General features: G+C 35.3%; 1 protein-coding gene across 1 annotated transcript in view; it reads left to right on the forward strand.

Moving 5' to 3' along the window:
• The first annotated feature begins 5,209 nt into the window (after positions 1-5,209).
• Positions 5,210-24,865, forward strand: part of GABRG2 (gamma-aminobutyric acid type A receptor gamma2 subunit) — a 54,775-nt gene continuing 35,119 nt past the window's right edge. The window contains exons 1-4 of the mRNA XM_015817506.1: positions 5,210-5,272; positions 6,207-6,427; positions 8,396-8,478; positions 9,755-9,892. Coding sequence (XP_015672992.1) covers positions 5,231-5,272; positions 6,207-6,427; positions 8,396-8,478; positions 9,755-9,892 — 484 coding nt within the window. The 5' untranslated portion in view covers positions 5,210-5,230. The remainder of the gene's footprint in view (positions 5,273-6,206; positions 6,428-8,395; positions 8,479-9,754; positions 9,893-24,865) is intronic.

The raw sequence follows: 24,865 nt of genomic DNA on the forward strand, positions 1-24,865 counted from the left end.
ATATTGCCCCAACAATCTTGGTCCTCATTTTACTGACCTCAGAAGGATGGAAGACTAAATCAATCTTGAACCGGTCAGGATCAAACTCCTGGCAGTGGACAGAGTTGGCCTGCAGTACTACATTCTAATTACTGCACCACTTTGGCTTTAAAATGAAGTCATTTTTATTAAAAATAAATAAACAAACAATCCATTCTAAAGTTGTCAAGAAAACAGTGCATTAGCATTGTGCATTTGCCCTGACAGCCGTGGGAAGCCTATGTTAGTGAAATAACATGATCATAACAAATTGCTCAACCAGATTTTCCAGAGAAGTCACCAAGAACAGAATAAGGTGCCTCTCAGATGATAAATAGGAACTGTTATAGTAATCTGTTCCAAAAAGATGTAAGTAACAGAAGAAACCAGGAAATGATTAATAACCATCCTAATGTAACAACCATTAGTCAATGGAAAACACATGAGAATGGGATGAGCTAGGATCTTTTACTGCTTGAAACAATGAACAAAGTTTCACTTTCTCCCATTTTATGTTCAAAGCCAGTATGACTGGCACATGAATTTACTTCAATACTGTCAGCATCTCGTGTCTTCCACTGTATAAGCTGCAATCATGTGGAGAGTCTCTTACATCTAATTGTGCTTTTTGAACCTTGCATTGCTGCTCTTTGGTAAATGTCATCTGAACTAACTACTGGTTGCAGTAAAATTGCAGTAAAATTTCTCCATCCTAATAGGATGGAGGAGGCTTTGTTTGTAGAAAATCTACTTATGAGTATGTGATAAACAAAACAAAACAAAACAAAACATGAGCCCTTCTTTTTGCAGCAGGATACCTTTCTGGGGATCAACTGTCTGAACTTAGAGGATGAATTTGCAGCAGGGGTAGGGATGTTGAAATAGTTTCTAGTGAGTTAGCAGTAGAGAAAAAAAAGCCAGAGGTTTCAACTATTCATGTGTATATTTGTTATATTTTATTGTAATTTGTTGGCTTTAATCCTCTGTGCATCATCCAGAATCATTGCTGTAAAATGGGAGGCTTTAAAAATTGTATTTATCTATTTATTTACGTATGTATAAAATAAATAAATGGCTTGTCAATGATAAAAGTCAAAGAACACAGTGAAAAAAATGGGACTAAAGTTAACTATAAAGACCAAACTAATGAAAACAGGTACAGTCTTAGATTTGACAAAGAAAATGAAGTAGTAGATAACTCCTGCAATCATCAGCCAAGAAATATGCCATAGATTGGCACCCCATAGAGTAAAAAAATACATTAAGATGCCAGGATGTGTCAATAATACTAATATCACAATCATGCAGTAAATTGTTTTTCCTGTGATAGTCTGTAGAAGCAAAAGTTGGATCTAGAAGAAGCAGTTTAGGAAGAGTGTTAACACTACTCTGGTGCTGGAGAAGACTCCTGAGAGTATCAGGGATAGCCAAGAAAACAAACAGATTATGGAACAAATCAACCCAGAGTTCATACTTGACACAAATGGCCACACTGAAATTATCCTACTTCAGCTACATTATGTGAAGACTTAACTCTCTGGTGACATCCATAATGCTGGGAAAGATGGGAACAAAAAGAGGACAAGCAACAGCAAGGTGGACAGACAATTACACCACCATTGGGTGCACCAGTGGAAGACCGGAAGGATCAGATTGGTCTCTAGGAGTCAGTACTAGTTTGATGGGACATAATCAAGCCAATGATTTGGATAGGGTAAAGTAATTTGGATGGTCAAAAGGAGAAGAAATTGAAAACAGTGGTTTAGAATAGAACAGAACAGAACAGAACAGAACAGAATAGAATAGAATAGAATAGAATAGAATAGAATAGAATAGAATAGAATAGAATAGAATAGAATTCTTTATTGGCCAAGTGTGGTTGGACACGAGGAATTTCTCTCCGGTGCATAAGCTTTCAGTGTACATACAAGTAATAGTGATAATCATGATCATAAACAACATGAAAATACATTCATCATAAACTGTAAAATACAACACTTCATCATAAATCATAAGATGCAACACTTAATGATAGTCATAGAATACTAGCTAAGCAAACAACATAAATCATACTAGGATACTAAAAACAATATAAATTGTAAGGTACAAGCAACAAAGTTATAGTCATAGGAAGATAAGGACAGGTAATAGGAAAGATGAGGAGTACTGTAGTAATTCAGCTTTAGTAAGTAGTTTGACAGTGTTGTAGGAATTAGTTGTTAAGCAGAGTGATGGCTAGTCCAGAAGGAAGGAGCCAGAAGAAGAATGAAAAAGCTCCTACCTTGGGACTCTGTGCAGACAATTGCAGAGAGGAAAGAGCTGGGCTATTTAAACATGTACTGTGCTTTTGGAATGGATGGTGCCTATAAGGAGGCTTATAGATGATATGAGAGAAGACTCAGTTCAGGACAAGTGCCCATTGTGGACACCGGGGTTCATTCTGATTGAGATTAATACCTTAGTGTTGCCTCATATTATTATTGTATCTAGGTTATATGGTTCCTGAGTTTCTGCACAGTTTCCTAATGATATAACTAAAACTTGTAAAAAGTAACAACCAGAGAGGTTTTATTTTTCCTTATTGGATGTCACTTAGAGGGAGGGAAGCTGTCTTTTAAAGTCCTTGTTAGTGGAAGCTTGGGGAGCAGGTTTTGTACAATAAGAGCTGAAAATGAAACTGCTTGGATAACTGCTAGAAGAATCAGCTCTCAAACTCAGAATTTTTGCTCAGGTAAAGCAGGCTCTATATATTATTGTTTAATTAAAGTTATTCTATTAAATGAAGAATTCATTGTAACGATGGGAATATGGGAAACATGGATTCAGGAAGTGGAGGTGGAGAAAGAGCCAGAAATACAATATGAAATGATGCATTGAACAAAATGAGGGATTGGTCAAAGAAGACATTTTATTTATGGCTGAGTTATCTTAATTCGGTGGCAAGAAGCGGTAATTGCTGTGACGAGAGGAGTAAATATCTCTCTTCACATGTTTATAGAAAATCCATCCCAAATTTTTAAAAAGCCACTCGAGGGAGGAAAATGGATGACAGCTTGTCCAGAACTGAAAAGTTGAGACTAGTTTGTTCATGTTTAGCAAAAAATGTGCCATATAGTGTTACAGTAGGGAAAAGATGGTAAATATGAGGTGGCTGTTTTTCCTGATGGTTTGGTATCAAGGGGAGAGTCATGCTGTTAATGAGAGCAGCAGAGAATGGAAGACTCCAGTTTCACATTTTTTTTTTGAGAGAGAGAGAAGTACATGTGAATCAAAACTGAAATCTATTTGTGAAAGTTAATGAATAATGTGACTGATTAAAAGAGATTATAGAAACAAAATATTATCTTTGAATATTTATTCATTTAATTAAAACAGCCATATAGTCACCAATCATATGTGGAACTCTAGGCACTCCCAATCAAATATAAATCCCGGCATGTTAAATTGTATCTAATTAATGGTACACTAGGATTATTAATTATAATTATTAATTCTAATTAATTATGCAATAATACAAATGGGATGAAAATCCATCCCACCAAGACATATTAGATTTTAATCTAATTAATGGTACATCAGGATTATTTATAATTATTAATTCTAATTATAATTTATTCTACAATAATGTGGATGGATGAAAATCCATCCCATTTTTTTAGTGCAAAAACTAATTTATATGGTGTTACAATGTTCATATTGTGTTTGCTGATAGAAAAAGATAATATTTCACATACTTTAGCTCTGTATTTTCTCTTCTTTCCTTTTAAAACTTGAACTTATGTTTTTTTGGCACAGTAATGTTTTATTTAGTTATCTTTAAAGCAACTTAGATGTTAATATTTGTAGAAAGAATGATTTGTAATTACTATTGCAGGGGTCTCCAATCTTGGCAAATTTAAGACTTGTGGACTTCAACTCCCAGAATTCCTCAGCCAGGCACACTGGCTGAGGAATTCTGGGAGTTGAAGTCCACAAGTCATAAAAGGGCCAAGTTTGAAGACCCCTATCTTAGGGTCTCCAAGAACATGGCCAAACAACATCCAGATTTTTATCACAGGGAGTTGAAGTCCACAAGTCTTAAAGTTGCCAAGGCTGAGGACCCCTCTACTATGGTACAATATTTTCTCCTCTGCCTAGATAAGCTGACTTTTTCAGGCAGAGGGGAAGGAAAGGGCAGCCATAACTTATAGGAATAAGACTTTGAAAACACAGGCAGATAGCTACTTTGGCTGTTCTCGTTAGATAGCTTGTTTAGACAGAAAAGGGGGAAATAGTTTTTTTCTTAGTTGTAACTGTTTTGAAAATAGTACAACTTAGAACATCTAAGGAGGAATTAACTTCTATTGATTCCTTATTAACTGAACTCCAAGTGCATAATTGTGGTTTATGGATTAAATTAGTCTCAACATTTTATGTATACATTTGCTATTTAGTTGAGTATGACATTGATCACAGAGCTTGTTAAATCTGAGTTCTGAACAGAAGTCCCACCAGTGAGTTTAGGATTGCAGTGAAGGCCTCTTAACTAGTAAAGCCTTAAATGTATCTAACTGTGCATCATATTGACAGTCATTAAACAGTTAAATAAGAGAAAAAAGCCTTTTAGTTTTTACCATGTTTGTTCAAGAGGATATCAGGTTGTTTTCTCTATTGTTGTCAGCTCTTTGAGAAAAGCAATCAGAACTAAATTACCAATTTTTATTACAAAATAATCACATTTATAAATTTTAAAATGTCAATAATTAGAATTATAAATATACAATATTATAAATAAAAGTCTAAAGTAAACATTATGATATCATTTTATAAAGTATCAACTTTTATGCCAACCTGTTATTATCAAGAAATAGAATTGTTTACATGGAGGATTTTTTTTTCCTGTCAATATTACATTCCATAAACATTGCATTTCTTAAGGGCTTTGATCTAATTTTAGTTAACTTTAATTATTTAGAACAGATTCCCAAAGTTGTGATTTCAGGATGATGAGAAAGGCAAAGTCCTTTCTTATTGGCAGTATTGCTTATATTTTCTTTAATTGAAATAATGTAGCTTTTTTAAAAAAAAACATTCATTGGTTGCTTCATTATTTTGCTAATTTGAATGGCTAACATCATTAATTATTGTTGGAATTGTTGTCTTTAATTTACAGTTTTACAGTCTTGCTCTTATTGTTTCTGTTACAGTGCAACCCACGGTAATTCACACTGATATGTATGTCAATAGCATTGGTCCAGTGAATGCTATCAATATGGTATGTAATAGCTCTTCATAGATTTTTGATAGAGTTTTTTGAAGATTGTTGGTCATTAGTGAACTCTGATAGTCCTTACTATGTATAAATAATATATGTTACCAATAGTGGCGAATAATATATGTTAACATGCCACTGCCTTAGACACCTTTATAGAAAAAAAATGAGTATAAATGATCTTTCTTGCCTCTTTTTCAACATAGAGGTTTGCTGTTCTGAGGACTGAGTGGGAAGTGGGTACTTCTATGGGTGGAAATAAAGTGTTCTTTAATTGATTCTGTTCTGAATCAGCCTGGCTGAAAGCAAGATGAATTTTGACTGGTTCTGTGAAGTTAGATGAGAGTATGCTCACTAGTTGAGTAGACAGAGCAACAAAGATGATTAGGGAACTGGAGGTTAAAACATATGAAGAACATTGCAAGAACTGGGAATGTCTAACAAAGAGAAAGTCTAGGAGTGATATGATAGCAGTCTTCCAATATTTAAAGAAGAGGAATCCAACCAAAGCATCTGAAGGCAGGACAAGTAACAGAAGGAAACTTATCAAGGAGAGATCCCATCTAAAACTAAGGAGATATTTCTTGATAGTATGAACAATTATTCAGTGGAATGGCTTGTCTCCAGAAGTTGTCAGTGCTCCATCACTGGAGATTGGACAGCCATTTGTCTAGAATGTCATAGGATCTCCTGCTTGAGCAGAGGGTTGGACTAGAAGACCTCCAAGGTCCCTTCCAAAACTGTTATTCTGACACAATTTAGGGATAGACTTTTCCTGTTCCACCTGCATAACTCTTCTTGCATAGTCTTAATCTCTACTGAAGTGGCTGGTTTCTCCTCAGCAAAAGGGCCAACAAAGTTTTGAGAAGTAACTTCATAAATACTTTGTACTGAGATCTTGCAGATCTTCCCTTAACACATTTTGTTATTCCTGCAGGAATATACAATTGATATTTTTTTTGCCCAAACCTGGTATGACAGACGACTAAGATTTAACAGCACTATTAAAGTTCTGAGGTTGAACAGCAACATGGTGGGGAAGATCTGGATTCCTGATACGTTCTTTCGAAACTCAAAAAAAGCAGATGCACACTGGATAACAACACCCAATAGAATGCTCAGGATCTGGAATGATGGCAGGGTGCTTTATACCCTCAGGTATTTTCATAGTTAATTCCATTATTTCCAGTGCTCAATACTTATGGATGTGTCAATGTGAATAAAGAAGGCATCATACATAGTGACTATACAATGTCTTAAATATTTCAGCCAAAATTAAGTGAACATTTTCATTGCTAGAGCAGAACTATATGATAGAATAGTTAGAACCTAAGAATCAGAGCATGCAATAAGATATTTGCTATCTCTCAAACTGGCCCCACAGCATTTTAAGGAGAATAAAATGATGTCAACCAGTGCACTGTCATGTAATGAAAAGATATGAATGAACAAGACTCTTCCTCTCTAGCTCCCCACCAATTCTCTTATCTCACAACTATCCTTAGGATAAAATGTGCATTTTTAAAAGGGGTATCTCTGCAGTGTTGGCATGCCCCCATCTCCTTTCTCTCATTGCTTGACAGGAAACTAAGGGCACATGACATTGAGGGCTGCTTGCAGCACTGTGAACAAAGAAGGAATCTCAACAGCCCTGAAAGGTTTGCTAGAAGTAAATACAGGAATACAGCTTAACATAGCTTTTACAATGCTGTTCAGTAGACTATTCACAGTTGATTCTTATGTTTAGAAATAAATTAATTTTCATGGCCTCCATATTTCCTTGGAAGCCCATTATAAGAAACCCACTTGCCATGTTAGTTATGATAGACAGCCAGTTTAGTGGTAAATTTCAAAAGTGAGAAGACAAGCATGATTTATACACCTAAAGAGCCCAGATAGGCAGGACTTGTTCCTTCTTGTCAACATTTCATGGTAAAACCCTAATTATGACTGTGCAGAAGTTATTACACTGAGTTTAATAGCCTTTACCCTCAAATAAATAGATAGAAGCCTGATGTCAACGCTGCTAATATTGAATATTCTTGCTTTGACAAAATATGCAGAACTGTCTGGTACTTTTAGAGTTAATTCAGATGAGAATGAGAGAGGAGAGAAAAGCACACGGAAGGGAATGGAAGTGAATCTTTGCCCTCCAGGTTAATTGGAAGATGTGAATCATGACCCCAAAATAGGGGAGGGGAAATGCCTGGAATGTTATGTGCAAAGGAAGGGAAATTCAGATCTTGGCATTCTCCATGCTGTGCTGACACTCCTTTACACTAATAAAGGCTTTTTAGGTTAAAAAATGCCTGAAAGTTCTTTGAAGTGTTTCATTAGTCAGACACATGACACCTGCATCCATTGTGGAATAACAAAATAAGTACAAGAAAGGATGAAAGATGCATCATATAGTAATTAAAATATATTAAAAGGAATGTTGGATGGAATTAATGATAAGGGAGAAATTAATGTCATTCATGGTTTAATGCAAACTTCTCTTCCAAACTGATACATAGAATCAAGCAGATTAATCTTCTTTTCTTTTGTACTGAAATTGTATAATAAAATGTTTAAGCATGGAAAATTACTTGCAAAAAACATATAAAATGCATACACAGTATATCATACATACAGTCTATATGTATCGTGTAACAAATAAAAAAGTATATGGCACTGATGATGTTACCTATTTAGGTAATGAAATCTCTGTAAGCAAACAACCAAGCTCAGAGGCCACCAAGGATTCCACAGTTCGACCCTGAGTTACATACATTCTCTTTTATTAAAAATTGCACATATTAACAAAAGTTGTATTAAGAAAACTGCATACAAAAATGCATATGGATTTTCAAGCTTCTTTTTACCCATTCCCAAACTAATATAAAAATAGAGTTGGGACAAATTTCTGCTCCAAACAATTCAGAGTTATAGAAAACGAAGGTGAAGAAATAGTTTACAAAGAAGGACTGTAAGAATATTTCATGTACTCAAGGAACACTTCTCGGGCTTTTAGCAGAGATAAAGTATTTGTATGAATACATATTAACTATTGTCATAGTTACAGTAAGAATTGGTAGGCTGAGAACATTACAAATAGAAATAACATCTGCCTTTGTTTATTTTCAGACTGACAATAGATGCAGAGTGTCAATTACAGTTATACAATTTCCCAATGGATGAACACTCTTGTCCACTGGCATTTTCAAGCTGTAAGTAGGCAACAATAGGATTATCCTGATGAAAGAAAGAGGAAAATAATAATATTTTTAAAAAGCTTAATATCACAATAATCAGATAAAGCTGACAATGTAATACATAGGTTTTGTGCAGCAATAATCAATGCTAAAATTACCAAAATTACTATACAGATGAACACACATTATCTATTGCTCTTGATTTTAGAGAAATCTAGGTCATTTATCTATAAGTCACTGGACTATTTCCATACAATAGCTATGTGGTTAAATAAATATGAGGCTACCAAGTACTCTTGAACTCCAACTAAGGAGAAATATTGCTGCCAAAAAGTAAGCTACCAATTCAGATTTCACATGTTTATAAATTCATCACATCTATGTCCCAACCTTCCTCTAAACTCAGGTTATGATTCCCAGAGTTAAGTAGAGTTGACCTCACCATTAAATGGACAGAATGGAATGAAGAGACTGTCTCAGATGAGGAAGGTTTATGTAGCCACTGCCCTCTGTTCTCTAAGCTCAACTTCTTTCTTTCTTCAACCATTATGGATGAACCTCTTCTGTGATTAATGCTGAACGTTTTATATGACATTTTGTACAAGAGTAAAATGTCTTAGGCAAGCCTTGGGTTCCTCCTATTTTATTGTCATCTATGTCAGTGAAGTGAAGTGAATAGGCATAGTGAGACTGACTCATTAAACTTCACAGCTAATGGGAGAATGGCATCTAGAAATACTTACTACCAAGTCCAGTGGGGAGTCCAGAGCATATAATATCTCTTTCTCCAGAACAAAGCATACAAAAGCGCACATTTTATGATTTTAGTTATTATTTAATAGTGGTTCTCTTAGATATCTAGCAGAGCAATTCATCTTTACAGATTGGCGTGAACATTGGGATACATGTTTCCTGATAAAATCCATCACTTTTCTGTGTACTTTTAACATTTAAAAAGCCATTATGGGGGTTGGAGATGAGTAGCCAGTGAAGTTTCCTCTTAAGAAAAAGAATGTTTACAATTTGATATAGTGCAACTTGTCAGACATTTGACATAGTCATGCTTTTTCCATGATGGTTTGTAACTGTAAAATCTTTTTCTGAAGTTCTTGTTGGTTTGGGTTTTAAATGAATTCAATAAGTGTTGTGTTGCAAAATGGCTGAAAGTCATACAAGTGCATCTATAGTATTGCTGAGACCCACATATAAATAGGAAAGTACTAGCATGTAAGTAAGGAAGCACTAGTACATAAAATACATTGATGTAATCCTGATTTTCCTTGGTTTGAAGATGGCTACCCAAAGGAAGAAATAATCTATATGTGGAAACGCAGTTCAGTGGAAGTGGGGGATACTAGATCCTGGAGGCTCTATCAGTTCTCATTTGTTGGACTTAGAAATACAACTGAAGTGATTCCAACAACATCAGGTAAGTTAAGTAACTATAGTTTCATTATCTTTTCACCATTGTCATGAATTAAGGTAAAGGAGTCCCTACGGATTTTACTCCACTAGTTGTTGCCGACTGTAGGGGGCGGTGCTCATCTCCGTTTCAAGGCCATTGAGCCAGAGCTGTCCAAAGACATTTCAGTGGTCATGTAGCCAGCATGACATCACAGAGCACTGTTACCTTCCCACCTTAGTAATACCTAATTATCTACTTACATTTGCATGCTTTTGAACTGCTAGGTTAGCAGGAGCTGGAGCGAGGACAGGAGCTTACTCCACCATGTGGTGCTCAGGTCTTGAACCTGGGCTGCCAGCTTTCTAGCTAACAAGCCCAGCATCTTAATCACTGAGCCACCACACCACCCTATTGTCATGAATAATCCAGATGAATAGTAGAGGGAATGTTTATTGTATTTGTATTTGATATGAAACTGGATGGGATAGCTTAAACAGAACATAGAAAGAAAAAGTAGTATAAGCTTTATAAGTTAGAGAAATGAGTGAAAATAAAAGTGTGAAATTTAATATACACCAATGCAAAATGTTTTCAATTACAGAGCAAAATTTAAAGAGACAGGTGTAGGATTTGGGTGGGGGGGGGGAGAGGGCTGCCATGATTAGATAATGAAATCTATTTGTGATACAGATTTTGGAATAGTGGTTGGTTGCAAGTGGTCTAATATCACTGGGGGGGAAAAGCAAGTGCAGTTTTAGCGTGACTTCTGAATCCTGGGTAATAGTACTACCATTTTATTTTGCTTTGGCCAGATTTCATGTCAGCTATCATGTTCAGCTCTGTACCCCACATTTTAATAAAGAGATAACGCAGAGATGGATAGCAAGAACAAACTAAGAAAACAGACTTAGAAAGACAGACTAAGGAAACTGGATAGATCCTTGAGAAATGATTGCTGGGAAATATGATAGGGCTTTCCAAAGTGTAGAATGGTTATCTGAAAAAGAAAGACCTGTTTGTTCAAGAAATGGAACAATGATTTTAAGTTACAGGATGTAAATTAACATTAAGTGAAAGGTGTTTGATAGTGGAGCATTTATAAAAAGCAGTGGGGCATTTTTCTCCATTAGATATGTTAAAGCCAAAACTAAGCAGCCATTGATGCTTTAATTTGAATTCCTGGACTGGGCATATATTTGGACTCTTTTAGTGTCCTCTCACAATTCTATGGCTCTTTAATCTGTAGGTTTATCTCCCAATCCATCCCCTGGCAATATCCATCTTAGTCTTTATATTTTTAGCTTGAAGAGAGCTTTTTGTTCATTTGGATTAATATCTTCAGAAAATGCACTGTAATGGAGAAACTGCTTCTAATCTTATTCATCCAGACATTTATGGAAGACCATTTCTAGCTTGAATCAACAAAGGTGAAAGGAAAAGTGACGGTTGGCATCATGTATGAAAATATTAGAGTGAGGATGGTATTCTTGTGCCTTCTTCATTGTCCCCAATTTTAGCCCTTAAAAATGGAGATAACATTCCAAGATAAATATATTACATAGAGCAGGGGTCAAACTGCTGGCCCGCGGTCTGGTTGCATCATGCGGAGTCCACGCCCAACCCAGCTTCAGCAATGTGAAAAAAGTCACAATACATCGCAACACGTCATGTGATATGGTGAATGTGGCACCTGTGACATAGAGGATGTTTACCTTGCCTTGTAGACTGTGGTTGTTAATGAAATAAATGGTGGGCAACCCAAAGGTTGAGGACATAATTTAATTTTTGATGAGATGTACAGGGAGTGAGGATAATCATGCAAAATGAATAAGGCCTCAGCACTTGGTATTACCATAGTCCATTTTTGTTTTTCTTTAGTTTCTAAGAAAGAATTTTTTTTCTTTTATGGTATTAAACCTACTTAAATATTTAAACTTCAGCTTTCATGGACTTTTCATTTCAAAATTACCACCAGTGTTTGGCCTGAAAGGGCATTGGGAAACACAAGAATGACACTGAGGCCACAGATTGTTTCACTTGCTTTAATGACTCTGTCATAAAAACTATGGAAAACAGCAGGCAAAAGTTTGAACTCTGAGCATGAATTCAGACGTTTTAATCTAAGTTTTAATCTTTAAAATGTACTCGGAAAAAGACTGGCCCAGCTCATCAGGAGGGCTTTAAACTAAAATTGAGGGGGAAGGGTGACCAATCTTTACAATTTCTAGAACCCAAACCAATCATAAATCCCAAGAAAACAAATCAAACAATGAGGCAGGCAGTGATGAGAAAAAAGAAAAACTTAAATAACAATCAGGAGATGCCAGAAACATGCCCACTGACAGGCATAAAACTCTTAAATGGTTATATACAAATGCTCAAAGCTTGGGGAACAAACAGGGCAAACTAGAAACAATAGTACATGAGGGAGGGTATGACATAGTTGGCATTACAGGAACCTGGTGGGACGAAACCCATGAATGGAATGGACTGATAGATGAATACAAATTGTTAAAAAAAAAACAGGTCTACAAAAAGAGGAGGGGGAGTTCCACTATATGTAAGAGAACACTACATATCTACAGAAATGCACATGATCAAAGATAAAATCTCTCCAGAATGTATATGGGTCAATATAAAAGAGAAAAAAAGTGGCATTGCCATAGGTGTATATTACAGGCCACCCAACCAATCAGAAGAAATAACCAGTTAACAAATGTATGTAGGAAGCCTACAACAGTAGTAATGGGAGATATCAACTGGGAGACAAACTCTGCAGCGAGCGGGAGATCAAACAGATTCCTAACCAACCTAACTGACAACTTTGTCACCCAAAAGGTGGAGGAGGGAACTAGACATAAAGCTGTACTGTACTGTACTGTACTTAATTCTTACTAATGGAGAAGAAGTGATAGAGGGAGTTGAAGTTGCCGGAACCTTGGGTGAAAGTGACCATATCATACTGGAATTTAATATAATGCAAACACTAGCAATAGAAAACAACCCAACCAGTGTCTTAAACTTCAAAATCTGACTTTAACAAACTCAGAGAGAACCTAGAAAAGATCTCATGCATGGGAAACTCTGAAAAATGCAATCATAAAAGTCTATACCAGCACAATACCACTGAAAAAGAAAAACAAGAAATTCAAGAAGAAACCATCATGGCTACACAAGATCTCTCTGACAAACAGAAAGAAAAAAACATGGAAAGAGGGGCATATAACTAAAGCCAATTATCAGCAGACAGCCAGAACATGCAAAGATGAAGTCAGGAAAGCAAAGGCTCAGAACGAACAAAGACTTGCAACAGAAATCAAAGATAATAAAAAAAAAATTCTTCCAACATATTAACAACAACAAAAAGTCAAGGAAACTGTAGGTCCACTAAAGAAAGAAGATGGCAAGAATATAATAGGCAACAGGGAGAAAGCAGAGCTGCTTAACTTATACATTGCATCAGTCTTCACGCAAAAAGAAACTATAGCCCAACATACCCCCCCAAAAAAAAACTACTGCAAAAGACAAACTAGAAACAAAAATTAAAATAAGCAAGAAAATGGTAAGAGAACACTTATCTGACCTTGATGAATATAAATCACTGGGACCCGACAGATTACATCCCAGAATTCTGAAGGAGCTGGCAGATGTTATCTCAGAACCATTGCACCACATCTTTCATAAATCCTGGAGCACCCGGAAAATACCTGAGGATTGGAAAAGGGCTGATGTGGTTCCCATCTTCAAGAAAGGAAAAAAAAAACGGATCCAGGAAAGTACAGACAAATCAGTTTAACATCAATACCTGGGAACATCCTAGAAAAGATAATCAAAAAACAGATGTGAGAACAAGTAGAAGCAAACAGAATTATAACTAGTAGTTAGCATGGGTTTGTTAAAAACAGATCATGCCAAACCAATCTTATTTCATTTTTTGATAAAGTGACTAAACTAGTAGACCAGTGAAATGCTGTGGACGTAGTATACTTAGATTTCAGTAAGGCATTTGATAAAGTAGACCACAACCTACTTCTTGGCAAGCTAGAAAAAAATGGAATAGACAACATCACCACCAGATGGATCTGTAGCTGGCTGGCAAACCATACTCAACGAGTAGTCCTCAATGGTACTACATCCCCATGGAGAGAAGTAAGCAGTGAAGGTTTTTTCTTAGGCCCAGTACTCTTCAATATCTTCATAAATGGCTTAGATGAAGGGGAAGGGGAACTCATCAAATTTGCAGATGACACCAAATTGGCAGGAGTAGCCAATACCCCAGAAGACAAACTCAGGATCAAAAAAGATCTTGATAAACTTGAACAATGGGCCCTATCCAACAAAATGAGTTTCAATATGGAGAAGAGCAAAGTTTTACACTTAGGCAGGGAAAAAATCAAAGGTACAAGCACAGATTGGGTGAGACCTGGCTTAAAAACAGTAACTGTGAGAGGACCTTGGAGTCCTAGTGGACGATCACCAGCAATGTGCAGCAGCAGCTAAAAAAGCTAATACAATCCTGGGCTGCATAAACAGAGGCATAGAATCAAGATCACACAAAGTATTAGTACCGCTTTATAAAATCCTAATAAGACCACACCTGGAATACTGCAGCCAATTTTGGTCACCATATCACAAAAAAGATGTTGAGAGTTTGGAAAATTTTTTAGAGAAGAGCAACTAAGATGTTTAAAGACCTGGAGACTAAAACATATGAAGAACGGCTGCAGGACTTGGGTTTGGCTAGTCTAAAGAAAAGAAGAAAAGGGGGAGACATGATAGCAGTATTCCATTATTTGAAGGGCTACCACCAAGAAGAGAGGGTCACATTATTCACCAAAGTACCAGAAGGCAGGACAAGAAACAATGGCTGGAAACTGATCAAAGAGAGTAGCAACCTGGAATTAAGGAGAAATTTCCTGACAGTGAGAATAATTAACCATGGAACAGCTTGCCTCCAGAAATTGTGAGTGTTCCATCACTGGAGATTTTTAAGAAGAGGCTAGACAGTCACTTGTCTGAGATGATATAGGTCCTCCTGCTTGAGCAGGGGGCTGAACTAGAAGACCTCCAAGGTCCCTTCAAGCTCTATTCTATTGGAATCTAGGCTAAATCATCTACATTCTGAATAGAGTCTTTCTTGAGCAATATGAGGAAGAGAACATATGAACATGATTTATTGGAGTTTTTCATCACAAAATGATATTTTTTATCCCGTTGCATGATAAAAAGGTATTCAAGGACCCCTGTGATTCAATGCCACGACTCCTTTTCTAAAGCACTTCTGGAGTGGCAGCCATTTTGCTTGTGTTTAGATTGCGGCAATAAATAGAGCAATCACTTACTAAATGATGATTGATTTTCTCTGTAGGGTGGATAAGAGGTCTTATAGTTACATCTTTCCGTTTTACTTTGCACTGTATGATCTTTAGTATGCACATGTAATAGACTCTGAAATGACAGAAGGTTAGCGGTTCAGAAGGTTAGCCCAATACTTCATTTGGGAAAAAACATCAGTTAAGGTTGTAGAAAAAAATCTAGTTGGTGACTCAATGTACTCATCAAATTATAATCTTTTATGTGCCATAGATTCCTTAGCTTGGAGAGCACATTTTAAAAATAGAATTGGTGAATTCAAGCCCGAAATATTTTTATTAGGCATAATTAATCCAAAAATTGAAAAACGACTCCAATACATCATTATACATATTATAACGGCTGCATATATTGCATATGTGCAACATTGGAAAAGTGAAAACATACCAACAAATGCAAAGATTATAGGAAAGATTTTAGACTGTGCAGAGATGAACAAACTAACCTTAGAAATGAAAGACAAAGAAGTTACTGAATTTTACAAGGTATGGGACATGTATTATAGTTGGTTAGAATTGAGTAAGAGAAGTAATGTAAATAATTGTTAATAAACATAAGAGATATAGGACATAGTATTGTTAAGGGAAAAGGAAAATGTATTGTCTATTGTGTATTTTGTCTGTTTGAAAAAATAAAAATTAAAAAATTAAATAAAAATAGAATTGAGAAGAGTAGGATTAATGCTTTTATACATTTGATCTTGAAACCTATTGTGGTTTCAGAACAATATTTGAACTTGGAAAGTGGTTTTTTTTAAAGGAGGAAGACGAGGAGGAGGAGGAGGAGGAGGAGGAGGAGGAGGAGGAGGATGGGTGCAGAAATGATTAGGTAGCTAAATGCAATATTTGCTGTTTGGGCAGTTCAACCTACCTCTTGGAAGTAACAAGCTTGAACATGTGCTCTGTATCCTAGAATTGTGACACTTGCAGTATTTTGGGAGAAAGAGTATGTCAAAATTGTGCCAATCCATGATCAGAATAATCCTTTAAAGGCAGTCTTGCCAATCAATAAATTATCCATGGTCATATTCTGGATAAAGAAGGGCTGGTTGCAATCAAGTGGTAAGACTTTAATTAGCATTTCTGAAATATTAAATCCAGAATAAACAAAGCTTTAATTAGCCTAAGCTGGAAGAGGGTGAAATGATTGTATTTAAGGAAGCAATTATAGAAATCACGTTTTATAAAAAAAAAATAGCTGAATCTAATTTGAAGACCTTCTGCCCTCAATGAAGGCATGTTACCCTCACAATCTTCTTTATAGGGGAAGAATTAGTAACTTCAGACATTACCTAATTATATTCCACAATTTAGAATATGAATATAAAAAGAGACCAATGAAAGCCTTTAGCTTTGTTTCTCAGGTTTGTAATTATATATAATGTATGAGCAATATTTTGTCCAGGCCTACAGTTTTTTTAAAAAAAATATTATTTTAGAGCTGCAGAGAAATTTTCCCTCTTTTTTTGTTCAGTGATTTGCTTTAGTTATTTCATAGATGTTTAAAACCCTTTATTTAACACATTTCTAAGAGAACAACAACAACAAAAAGCTGAAAATGTCCCATCAAAAATGTGGATTTTACTACCAAGGTTCAGTTACACAATCTGGGGTTGCTCTGGCATCACAAAATGGAAGCCAAAAGTTGCAATTGTGCTATCAGTGAAAGATATAAAATAATTCCTTGCATAAAGTGTCTTATTTCTGGTTCAGTTTAAGACTTATTTGGGAAAAAAATTCACAATTCTATCTCAGACTCTTGTTTTTTTTCATGAAAAAAAAGGAACTTTTGGAAGAAATGGTTTAAGTTGTAATTCTGTTGTTTCCCTCCCACACAACTATCAGTTCACTTTAAGGTATTGTGGCCTTCTGGAGGGACCACTAATCTAGTTTTGCAACCCACAGTAATGGTCTCACATTGTTGATGTAATTGAAAGATTACTTTTGTTATGAATGCACAAATGTGCGCAGTTCAATTCTACTTACTCAAAGTGATAAATATATGTAGCAGCTCACATTACTTAAGATTGTTATCAGCAATAATTAAATATGTTTTTCAAAATAATGTAGTGATATGCATTTTTGTCAGCTAGGAAAATACTGCAGATTTCAGGAGCAGTGTGGCCTTTTAATCTCTTCTTCCATTTTAGCTTAGGATAAATTCACAAACCTCCATATAAAGTAGGTAAAGAAGCAACCAGAAAATGGAAACTTCCTCCTATGATCAAGCAGAGCCCAAAGAGTACAAGTATTTTATTAAAATATTAGAACTCCCATCAGACTTCATTTTGTTCAAAATTATTACGCTTTAGTGGAACTGACTTTCATGGTACTCTCTCTGAAATGCTGCAATTTTCAGTAATAACTCTAATCCTCCTTAAATGTCAACACTTGCTGATTCATGGATTAAATTCTTATTTATGTCTTTATCAGGGGCCATTTACCACTGTCTCAGAAAGGCTAACTGCAAAAGGTTTATTCTATATATAATTTATCCATGTGCCAGAGTTTATTTCCAGACCATATCAGATTTATTTGCTTACCTACTGAATCTGTTGGTTCAGCCTCCTTGGTGTAGGAGCCATGTCCTGACTGGCTATGGCTACCTGGGGGATGACATGTGCTGGGTGTTTGTGGTATTGAATGCATCCTTGAGACAAGGGACATTTCACCATCCCATAAGGAGGAAGTGATATAGTTCTGCTTAAAGCAGATTGCTGCTTAAAGTCTGTTCCTAGACTTGATCATTGATCAATTTTAACCTAAAAATAAATATTTTTTTTATTTGCACTTGTAATTTACCAAATCTGAGCAGACTTATGGTAGTATACAAGGAAACATCTACAGCAAGGGTCCCCAATCACACGAGTTCCCTACAAACCGGTCTATGACCTGTTAAGAACTGGGCCGCATAACTGGAGGTGAGCAATGGGCACGACAAATGGCACAAGTGCAAGATCTAGGTTACACGCTCCTTCCTCCCCTCCCCCGTCCATGTAAAACCTCCACAAATCTGGTCCATGGTCCAAGAAGGTTGGGGACAACTGATCTACAAAGAATAATAATAATAAATAACAGAATGCAATGTAACATAAAAATAAAATATCTAAAGGAATAAACATCCACAGTAAATCACCTATAAACAAATAGCACTAGCCATTAAAATCTACAATATAATGCAGATACAGCCACTTGGTAATACTAATAGCAGCACTTCAACAGCTACTTATTTTAGACTGAGGATGACATTTATACATGACATACATCGAACATTTGAATATTCAGAGTAGTCATAAAAGAGAATAAATCTGCACTGTACTTTGCTTCTAAGGGGGGAAATAGTATAGGACTTTCCATGGCAAAAAGCTGGTATTTTTTGTAGGGCCACAGAGGGAAATAATATGGAAGTTAGAAACTTACATTCTAGGCAAGAGAGAAATGTGCATCTTGCTGGAACTGATAAAAGAATCCACTTTACTGCAAGATTGCGTTGAGTCATAAGATTGAATTCTAATGTTTAACTGGATATACTTTATGCTGTTAGGAAAAATGTGTGGTAGAAATTAGATATGTATACGATAATAATAGTAATAATAATAATACAACAAATGGTAAAGGAGTCCCTGCAGATTTTACTCATTTCCGACTATAGGGGATGGTGTTTATCTCCATTTAGAGGCCATTGAGCCAGAGCTGTCCAAAGACATTTTGGTGGTCATGTGGCCAGCATGACATCATGAAGTACTGTTACCTTTCTCATTGAAGTGGTACCTATTTATCTACTCGTATTTGCATGCTTTCGAACTGCTAGGTTAGCAGGAGCTGGGGCGAGGATGGGAGCTTACTCCATCATGTGGCGATCAGGCCTCGAACCTGGGCTGCCCGCTTACTAGACAACAAGCCCAGCATCTTAACCACTGAGTTACCGTGTCACCCTAATAACAATAACAGTGTGAGATCATAGATGCCAGTTCTTTAGCAGGTGTTGGTCTTTATATGCACTGAGGTTTTTCCAAGACACTAGGATATTGTAATGGATATATATACACAGATCCAAGAATGTGGCTTTTTAAAATTGTCAAATAGAAAATTTGTCAAGGCACAAACTGTCGTCCAAGATTTTTTTTTAGTATGGTACATAGTGTGCCAACGGCCATGGTTAGTTTATGTTGTAATATTTTAAATTTGATTTTCAGATATTAACACTTTGTGATCTTTTCCAATTCTTTTTCTTCTATTCAATTCTCTCCTGGTATAACAGTTATTCACAGTTTCTTCTTTTCAACCATGGTTAAAAATGGTATGTTATGAGCCAAGACTTTTATCACTTTATATTCAGAAATTCTACAATATTTTAACTTGCTCATTTTTGAATACTGTTTCAACTATATTTAACTGTAAACCATTCAAAGTCATATAGACAGTGAGATGTTTAGACTGTCTTTGGCATTATTTCCCATCTGTCAAGTCTTCCCTAGGGATCTGGGATAGGCAGATATTGTTGTTTAAGTGTTAAAGGTATTAACACAGGATACTTTCCAAGTAAAGTTACCTTTTGCAATTTACTGATGATGGTTTAGCCAATACTGATGCTCTTCAAGTGGTGTTCCACATATTTTGGGACTGCACCCAAAGTGCCTATTGCTAGTGGTCCTATCTTTGCTTTCCTTTGCCACAGTCATTATACTTCTGTTTGTAAGTCTTTGTATTTTGTGATTTTTTTCCTAGTCTTTTCTCTTCTGTTCTGCTATCTCCAGATACTGCAACATCCACTATCCAGATTTTTTTTTTCCTTATCGACAGTAGTTAATGTGGATGTTATGGAGCAGGTGTTTATGTATTTGAATTCCTAAGTCCCAATGTACTTTAGCTACTTCATTTTCTATTACTTTGTCTATTTTGTGGTCACAAGTTCTTGCTTGGTGACAAATGGTATTTCTTACAGGTATTCCAGTGCAATTTCCTGTACTGCAGTGTCCATTGCACCTACCACACCATTGTGTGGTAGGTGCATCTATTTTGCTAGCTATATATTCATACCTAAAGTTAAGCAGATTATAGTTGATTAGGTTTTGGCTTGTCATGATGCCTGTTTGAGTATTATGACCTGTTAGACCAAACATTGTTTTAAAAAAGTCTGGCTTAGTATTCTCCTATGCTCTATGCACTCTGCTCAGCATTGAGAAGGTCATGTTGTATCTACTTACTATACAGCTATTACAGATATGAAACTTCTCAAAAAACAAGACTTGACAGCTCTAATTCAGCACCATATCTAATTCTTTGCAGTGCACACACACACATACAGATAAACACAGCTGTTTGCATTTCTAGATTCTCCCTGGGGGCATAGCCAGAGAATTCATCAGAAGAGACCTCATTAGGTTAAAGTCAGATGCTAAAGTGCTATTATGCAAAGAAATAATTTTGTAAATTACATAAACACTGGACCAGGTAAGTTGATAAATAATATTTCAAATTTAATTTCATTGAGGAAGGAACATGAATAGAATTTTTTTTTAAAAAAAAAAACCAAGTGCAGCCTGGGTGTTAGAAATAACTTATTTAGATACTAAAGAGGTAAAAGAATGAATTCATTTGCATTGTCTGGCTTTTTTACAGTAGTCACACCAGATTAAAAATGGCTTGAAATGTTCACTGTTGACAGAAAGAGGTTTCCAAGTAAAGATGACTCATTTTACATACCCAAAAAAAAGCCTGGGTTGTTCTTTTTGAGTTATGACTAATTTATAATTTATTTAATCTTACGTATAATTCCATTTTCTGTTCCCAACAGTGCTCAGAACAGCTATCGTATACATTATCAATAAGACCAAATCTGAACATACAGTGCATTCAGAAAGTATTCAGACCCCCTTCACTTTTGTCAACTTTGTTATGCTGCAGCCTAATTCTAGTTGTTTAAATTCATTTTTTTCTCATTAAACTACATTCAGTACCCCATAATGACAAAGTGAAAACAGAATTTTAGAAATGTCTGTAAATTTATTAAAAATAAAAAACTGAAATATTACATTGTCTTTCTTCCAGAGGTAGATACAAAGTGTGGCAAAATATCCTATGGGTAATTGCTCAGAAAATATGAATAACCAAATTTCAAAATGGTTTCCAGGAAAGTTGAATGCAACAATGTATCTGTTAATATGTTAAATATTTCTATTGATTCCACCACAAACCTATCTCAATAGTATTATTAAAAAATTAGTCTTCCTTTCATGATAAAATATTGTAATAGTCGATATAGTAGGTAAAGACTAAATTCTTGGTGGGAAAGCTAATAAAATAAATTAAATGAAAATGTAATATCCTACAACTTAACAAATGTAAAGCTAAAATAATTTGTCTAAGTTGTTTAGTCCTGAGTTGTTTTTAAAAGAAAACTTACAATAAATCATATATTAAGAATAATTTATTTAAGCTGAAAATAAAAAAGTCTCAGCATTCTTAGTTCTGGAACTATTATGAATTAATGACACTTTTTGAAAATTGCATTATCTCAGCGTCTATGTACTTCTTTACACTGAAATCACAACTAAATCTAATTATTGATTTTCATTAACTGCTGCAGTTTCACTTACAAAGTGTGCTCTGATTTCATTATTGCAGCTGGCAATTGGAGAAAGTCATAACAACATATTGTGATGGATAACCAAGACCCTAAAGCGATTATAGGTCCTAATTTAGCTATTGAAACAATATTCAATCTCTCCAGCAAAAAAGGCACAGACATACTATGCTGAAATAAAATTTCCTAAAATAACTTTAATGTATGTATTTCCATATGCTATTATATGCCATGCAAAGTCACTTTTTTGTGAGCTGCACAGCTATACGAATGTGAATGTGGCTCAGATTTGGAATCCATGCCAAACCCTAATTAAAAAATATATATAATTTACCTAATTATTTCAGAGCATTGTTTACTTAATTTGGTTTCCTGGAGAATAGTGCTTGATCCAGGCACCTAGCAATAGATAGACTGTACCTATTGTATCCAAATATCATTGTGGAAAAGTGATTGTGTAATAGTTTTGTTTGGTAATCTCCACCTTTCAGCTTCCTTCTTCTTTATTACCTAGGTTATTGGACTTAAACACTAGAAACTGGTAGTGAAATATTTGAAGTATATTAAATTAAGATCCACGAAGGAAGAAGCCCCTTTTTGCTAAATTCTTGTCTAAATCCATATGGATAGGATTTCCATTTGCTCAGTCAGATGTACAGAGAAAGAGGCCCAATAGACACTAAGTTCCAAGTGGAACTTTGCTCTTCCTGCCTCCCCTGCTATAGAGGACGTGGGTTGTTGTTAAATGTCACATTTTTTTTACTTACAATAATAAAGCAGAAAGGATGTTTCTAGGCCATTCTGATGAAGAGGTATTGCTCAAACATTAAAAAAAGAAGAAGGGGAAAAGTACCCATAAAATAAAAAGATATTGGCTTTTGGCACATCTACATCTTCCATAATAAACAGGGAGGCCTCCAAGGTGGTTATTGCTCAGTGAATTCCTTATGCAACGTACAGTAACTGAAGGTGCTGCCTTTTCAACTTGAGGTTGTTATCTTGCACTTTGGTAACCTACTTAGCTAATTTGCTAGGGCTTTTTCTCCCATCCCAGCTGTTTCAAGAAGTTTTAATTGAGAGCTGGGTGATGAGGAAGCAGAATAATTGGATGCTCAAGTCACGCAGCAGCCCAGATCTCACTCTAGTTAAATCAAGGTTCTTTTTGTTGTTGTTGTTTGTTTTGTTTTGAGGGAATAACGTTTGGAGAAAATGTAGCTAAAATAACTGTAATACTTTTAAATGTTGCTACCAACTGTGATAATATACCTGAATGCATGAAATAGCATGCTGTAAAAATCTATTGTCAAATGAATTTAAGCACCCGAAAGATTGAGATTGCCAGTGACTCTAAATTACTAAAGCAGAAGTGTTTTTTTTTCCTTTTTTCCTACAAAAAATAAACAAACAATGAAAGGTAAAGATAATCTTGAGCTGAACTTCAGTTTTGAAGACTATATCGGCATAGCCATGCAGTTTTCAAAGCAATGGTACACACATACCCTCATTGTATTTTCTTTGGGATGGATTCAGTGGTGGGATTCAAATATGTGAACAACCAGTTCTCTGTGTGGATGCCACTTCTGGAAGTCCATTCTGGGCCTGGGCAACAAAAAATTAGCTACCGGTTCTGCCGAAGTGGATGGATTGTAGTGTGCAAAGGTCAGAATAGGAATGTGAATTAGCAGAAAGAAGAAACCTAAGGCATGAAATAAGGCAAAAGAAAAGAGGAAGCAGAGCTAAAATAATGTATCCAGCACCATTCCCTATAGCTCTCCATACCTTTCTATTGCCAATGTTGCTTTAACCATATCATATACTATTTCAAGACACCTGCAGCATGGAAGTCTCTTTTATGAGTTTTTTTTCTCCCCAATTTCTCAGCCTATCCTGCATTCTCAGATGCTCTTCCATGAAGTGTTAACTAGATGCAGTCCTGCTTAGCTTTTGAGCGTAGACAGGATCTTAGTCAACCCTATTGAAGTATACTGTGAGTAGTTTGTCCGTTTTTCCAGGAATCTAGGTATACATTGCAACATTAGTGTTAACTTTCATTGTAGAATGATGCATTATGATGTTCTGCAGAACAGATTGCTTTGTTTAAGAGTTTAATTTTCAGGCTTTGATCCCTATATAATAGATAATCCTTACAATGAGTAATTTGTGGATTCACCTTGCTTTTAAAATGTTTTCCTTGCTTTAATTAAACAAATTATTGGAGCGGTATATTGCTTCTTCCCAGACATGATAAAACACATTTTTATCATTTCATACATTTAATGTAAAATGTGATGAAAGGGTTTAAATATTTGTTGGGAAGTATTCAGCCTGGTAGGGAGGAGAGATGAAGTGCTGGACAAATCTAGAGTCACTGTATAACCATAAAAAGGTCAGAACTAACCCTCCCTGAATTCCTTGGAGCCTTATCTAATAGTTCACAGAGAAGAGCTGCCAGACTGGAGAGATTCCTATATTATAACAGGACATAATAAAGCAGTTAGCTTGAACTCTGCACATATGAGTCTGGTTGTTCACACTTGACAGTATTTAAGGCAAAGCAAATAGTTAAATCAAATGACAACTGCAGAGAGAGAGAGAGAGAGAGAGAGAGAGAGAGAGAGAGAGAGAGAGAGAGAGAGAGAGAGAGAGAGAGAGAGAGAGAATGTAATCATTCAAAAACTATTGGTTAGAAAAAGAGCATTTATTGATTTTAACAAAGCATTAAAAAGTATCCTAGAGAAACATGGTTTCCTTTTTCCAATTCAAAATTTGTATTTAATGCTGCCAATTTTGACAGGTTATGACCATTCAGACAGCAAAAGAGAAGATGACTTTTAAATATATAATTATATATATATATATATATATATATATATATATATATATATATATATATATATATATATATATATATATATATATATATATATATATATATATATATATATATATATATATATATATATATATATATATATATATATATATATATATATATATATATATATATATATATATATATATATATATATATATATATAT

Source organism: Protobothrops mucrosquamatus, unplaced genomic scaffold, assembly GCF_001527695.2.
Source record: "Protobothrops mucrosquamatus isolate PMUCROS unplaced genomic scaffold, P.Mucros_1.0 scaffold599, whole genome shotgun sequence".
Lineage (NCBI taxonomy): Eukaryota > Metazoa > Chordata > Lepidosauria > Squamata > Viperidae > Protobothrops > Protobothrops mucrosquamatus.